Source organism: Eimeria necatrix, genomic scaffold (genome assembly GCF_000499385.1).
Source record: "Eimeria necatrix Houghton genomic scaffold, Enh_scaff148, whole genome shotgun sequence".
NCBI lineage: Eukaryota > Apicomplexa > Conoidasida > Eucoccidiorida > Eimeriidae > Eimeria > Eimeria necatrix.
In genome coordinates, this window is record NW_013652199.1 from 17501 (window position 1) to 22500 (window position 5000).

The 5000-nt window shown below is 56.1% G+C and overlaps 2 protein-coding genes across 2 annotated transcripts in view; one reads left to right on the top strand and one right to left on the bottom strand.

The window, feature by feature from the left end:
- Positions 1–612: 612 nt before the first annotated feature.
- Positions 613–2000, bottom strand: ENH_00015120 (hypothetical protein, conserved; the record flags this gene model as incomplete). The annotated part of the gene is made up of 4 exons (XM_013579135.1): positions 613–719; positions 982–1092; positions 1301–1407; positions 1627–2000. 4 exons carry the CDS (start codon positions 1998–2000, stop codon positions 613–615), a joined length of 699 nt encoding a protein of 232 aa, XP_013434589.1.
- A 2812-nt stretch (positions 2001–4812) lies between these two features.
- Positions 4813–5000, top strand: part of ENH_00015130 (hypothetical protein, conserved) — a gene marked incomplete at both ends in the record, with an annotated part of 267 nt that continues 79 nt past the window's right edge. The window contains one exon of the mRNA XM_013579136.1: positions 4813–5000. This exon is cut by the window's right edge and continues 79 nt beyond it. Coding sequence (XP_013434590.1) covers positions 4813–5000 — 188 coding nt within the window.

Consider the following 5000-nt stretch of genomic DNA (forward strand, 5'->3'; position numbering starts at 1 on the left):
ACTTTTGTCAATGAGGTCAAAAGAGCCCCAGAAGCAGCAGTAGAGCAGCAAACAGCCTTACAAACTCTAAACCCTAAACCCTAAACCCTAAACCCTAAACCCTAAACCCTAGGCTTCAGACATCCGCAGTGTCCTCGCTCTCTTTTCTGCTGCATTCCATTTCTTCTTTTGTTGCCTTTGAAGGGAAAAATAAATAAAAGAATTAATTAATTAAATTAATTTAATTGAATTAATTAAATTAAATTAATTAATTGAATTAAATGAATTAATTGAAATTACAAATCGAAGAAAAAACCAAAAGACTCCATCGTTCGAGCGGTGCGCTTGAGGTGTATGTACACCTCAGCAGCCTGCACAGCTGCTGCTGCAGCAGTAGCTGCTGCAGCAGCAGCTACTACTTCTGCTGCTGCTGCAGTTGCTGCTGCAGCTCCAGCAGCAGCAGCAGCAGCTGCTGCTGCTGCTGCTGCTCATTCTGCTGCTGTTGCGGTCTGAGTTGCTGCAGCTGCAGCTTCCTTGCTTTGTTTGCCTCCGCTCTTTAGTGGTGGAGACCATAAAACAAATCCTAAACCCTAAACCCTAAACCCTAAACCCTAAACCCTAAACCCTAAACCCTCAAGCCTCAGGCTCTGTCTTGCCCCTCAAGAAGTTCTGCTGCTGCTTCTCTCGCGGAAGCTGCTCAGGCATCAGCGCCACCACATTCGACATAGGATTGGCCGTAGCTGCGCACAGCAGCAGCAGCAGCAGCAGCAGCAGCAGCAGCAGCAGCAGCAGCAGCAGCAGCAAGGAGAACAATGAATATGCGGATTTAAAGAACAGCAGCAGCAGCAACAGTAACAGCAGCAGCAACAGCAGCAAGTGGAAGCATCAGGTAATTGGCTCTGGCGCTGCAAGCACACGCGCAGCCGAACAGCAGCAACAGCAGCAGCAGCCACAGCAGCAGCAGCAGCAGCAGCAGCAGCAGCAGCAGCAGCAGCAGCAAACCTTGCGTCTGCGGCTCATCTAGAGGCACAAAGTTTAGCAGCAAAATCCTCCAGGGCCCTTCAGGGTCTTTCATTAGGTCGCAGGTGGCGAAGCCGCGCTGCCCCTGGGGGCCTGCACCCCAAACCCTAAACCCTAAACCCTAAACCCTAAACCCTAAACCCTAGGTCCTGAACGGTGTGTGGGAGCTTTCCGGCCTTCCAAGCAGCGCCACCACCGAAGGGGCTGGAGCGCGATGCGCGGGCCCTTCGCCAGAGAGGCTTTAGGGTTTAGGGTTTAGGGTTTAGGGTTTAGGGTTTGGGGTTTAGGGTTTAGGGTTTACCTGTAAGAGACAACTTAACCCGCGCATCTTTCTCGTGAACAAAACCCCCCCACCACCAGCCCCTCTTTACCTCTCCGCCCAGCGCGCCCACAACTCGAGGGTCTTTCCTGCAGCAAACCCTAAACCCTAAACCCTAAACCCTAAACCCTAAACCCTAAACCCTAAACCCTAAGCCCAGGCCCCCAAACCCTAAACTGGGGCCTGCCACTGCGCTTCAGAACCGCCCCCGAGGGTTTCCAAGGCGCCCCGCCCTTCCCGTCGGCCGTCCAAACCCTAAACCCCAAACCCTAAACCCTAAACCCTAAACCCTAAACCCTAAACCCCACTGAATTGCGTCCCACGCCACTTTAAGGGGTTCTGGAGAATCCAAAAAGAGCCACACGGCGCTGCCCAAACCCCCAGCAAGAAGTGCCAGGCTGCAGCCCAGCAGCGCCCAGCCCCTGAGGGGCATTTTTGCTGCTGCTGCTGCTGCTGCTGCTTCTGCTGCTGCTGCTGCTGCTGCTGCTGCTGCTGCTGGGGCTGCTTCTCCCGCTGCTCCTGCGGCAGCTTCTGCTGCGGGTTTCGGCCCCTCAGGCGCAGTGCTGTGCAGCGCACGGACAAACACTGTGCTGCTGCTGCTGCTGCTGCTGCTGCTGCTGCTGCTGCTGCTGCTGCTGCATTTGTTGTTGCTGCTGCTGCAGCTGGTTAGATACGAGTACATCCTTACACAGCTGCTTCTGTTGCTGCTGCTGTTGCTGCGGAGAAAGCTGCCGAAGTAATAACGAGAGCAGCAGCAGCAGCAGCAGCTGCTGCTGCTGCTGCTGCTGCTGCCCCTGGCCCTCATAGATATGAGGCGGAAGGCTGTGGAAACCCTCATCATAGCAGCTGGAAGCAGCTGTAGGGCCTAAACCCTAAACCCTAAACCCTAAACCCTAAACCCTGAAGCGGAGGTTGGCAGGCCGCGCTGTTGGGGGCACGGCAGGATGTCGGCTGCGTTTCACTCCGAGGGTTTAGGGTTTAGGGTTTAGGGTTTGCGAAGCAAAAGTTCATAACTGAAAAATAATTTCGAAGTTTCTGTGAATAATAAAACCCCAACTGCAAACCCTAAACCCTAGGCCCTAAACCCTCAGCTCTAAACCCTAGCCGCTGGGCCCCCAGGGGCCCCGGAAGGTTTGCTGCTGTCCTCAGCTTCTTCCCTTCTAGGGTTTAGCTTTTAGCCAATCTTTTTTGTATGATTCGGGTTTAGGGTTTAGGGTTTAGGGTTTAGGGTTTAGCAAACAAACGAAGCGTAAGCCCAGGGGCCCCCGCCGCTGCCTGAGGGGCCCCCCTGCTGCTGCTGCTGGAGTCGGTTGCTGCTGCTGCAGTCTGGCAATTTATCAACAGCAGCAAGAGCAGCAGCAGCAGCAGCAGGTGAAGTACCAAGTGCAGCAGCAGCAGCAGCAGCAGCAGGTGAAGTACCAAGTGCAGCAGCAGCAGCAGCAGCAGCAGCAGCAGCAGCAGGAGGGACACAGAAGAGTGCTCGCCAAGTGAGAACTCACACGTGAGCAGCAGCAGTGGTAGCATCCCTAGCAGCAGCAGCAGCAGCAACAGCAGCAGCAGCAGCAACAGCAGCAGCAGCACAAGCCTGGAGCAGCAGCAGCAGCTAAAGTTCGAAGCAGCAGCAGCGGCCGCTGAAGCAGAGGCAGCCTTAGCGGCAGCAACAGCTGCTGCTGCAAAAGATCCCAGTGCCGCTGCAGCAGCAGCAACAGCAGCATTGCAGCAGCAGCAGCAGCAACAGCAGCAGCAGCAGCAGCAGCAACAGCAGCAGCAGCAGCAGCAGCAATGGGGTTTACCAGCACGTTTAAGCTTTTGAATTTGGGGATAAGGCGGAGGACTTGGAGGCGCACGAAGAAGCAGCCGCCCCACCGCTGGGACGCCATAAGGTGCGAATTAGGGTTTAGGGTTTAGGGTTTAGGGTTTAGGGTTTAGGGTTTAGGGTTTAGGGTTTGGGTAGCGTGGAGGCGAAGCGAGGGTCCCGAACTAGGGTTTAGGGTTTGCTGGAGGCGCGCTCTAAGGGTTCTTCCGCGAGGGTTTCAGCGGGGGGAGAGACCGGCCTGGGGCCTGCTGAGGGTTTAGGGTTTAGGGTTTAGGGTTTAGGGTTTAGGGTTTAGGGTTTTGCGCAGAAACCAGCTGGACCAGCTGCTGCGCTTCGGGCGTTTGGAAACCACCATCACTCGGGCCAAAGAGCTGCAGCCCTACGCGGAGGAGCTCATTCACCTTGCCAAACGCGGTACAAACCCTAAACCCTAAACCCTAAACCCTAAACCCTAAACCCTAAACCCTAAGGCCTAGGTTGCAGGCGTTCGGGGCTGCTCCGCGGCTGCTGCGCGCGGCACTATTGGGAGTTCGTTGGGGTGCCAGCTGGTCAAGGGTTTGCTGAGGGTTTAGGGTTTAGGGTTTGCTTAGGGTTTAGGGTTTAGGGTTTAGGGTTTAGGGTTCGCGTAGGGTTTAGGGTTTGCGAGTTTCTAGGGTTTGCACTTGAATTTCCAGTGACCCAAATTCTCTTTGCGCGCAGTCCGCAGCGCCCAGGGCCTAGCTAGGGTTTAGGGTTTAGGGTTTAGGGTTTGCTGCAGGGCCGGAAAAAACCCTCGTGGAGTCCATTTTGTTCAGGGCCTAGCTAGGGTTTAGGGTTTAGGGTTTGCTGCAGGTCCCGAGAAAACCCTCGCAGTGGAGTCCATTTTGCGGACCCCCGCAGCTCGGCGGCGGTTGCTGGAGGAGCTCGTTGGGGTGTACGTACACCGCAACTTCTTCTTCACGAGAGTTGTAAATCAATTTCGACTTCGAATGCGAGACGCGGCGCCCATGGCCTACATCGAATTCGTCGACAGGTCCAAACCCTAAACCCTAAATTAGGGTTTGCGAGGCCCCCCCCAAACCCTAAATCAGGGTTTTCGGGGCCACCAAGCGCCAAACCCTAAATTAGGGTTTAGGGGACGCCCAACCCCTAAACCCTAAATTGGGGTTTTGGGCGCGCCGAAACCCTAAACCCCAAATTAGGGTTTTGGGGCTAGGCGAACCCCAACGCCCAGCAACTCCGCCCACCCCAGACCCTAACGCAGCCACGCCGCACCCTAGTTGCAGCTGATTAACCAGGATCTAGGGTTTAGGGTTTAGGGTTTAGGGTTTGGGGTTTGGGGTTTGTGTTTAGACCCGGAGAGCTGCGGCCCGCCCGGCCCGTGGGCACTGAAAGGCAGAAATATATTTGGCAGCAAATGGAGGAGTCCAGGAGGCAGCGGCGCCTGTTCTGGAACGTAAACCCTAAACCCTAAACCCTAAACCCTAAACCCTAAACCCTAAACCCTAGAGCCTAGCTGGCACTGAGCTGCGCCTGCTTTAACAAGGCCTCTCTCTGACTGTCTCTCCCTTTCCTGTCTCTCTTTATGCTGCTGCTGCTGCTGCTACTGCTGCTGCTACTGCTGCTGCTACTGCTGCTGCTACTGCTGCTGCTCGTGCTGCTGCTGCTGCTGCTGCTGCTGCTGCAGCACGCCAGCAAAATGGGTCTTTTAGACTCCTCAGGCGTCCTCCTCAAACCCCACATCTTCTCAAAGCCCCAGGGGGCCCCCGGGGGGCCCCCTGGGGGCCCCCCTGGGGGCCCCCCTGAGGGGCCCCCTGAGGGGCCCCCAGGGGGGGCCCCCAGGGGGCCCCCCCAGGGGGGCCCCCGCTTGGCCCGGGGTATGGATGA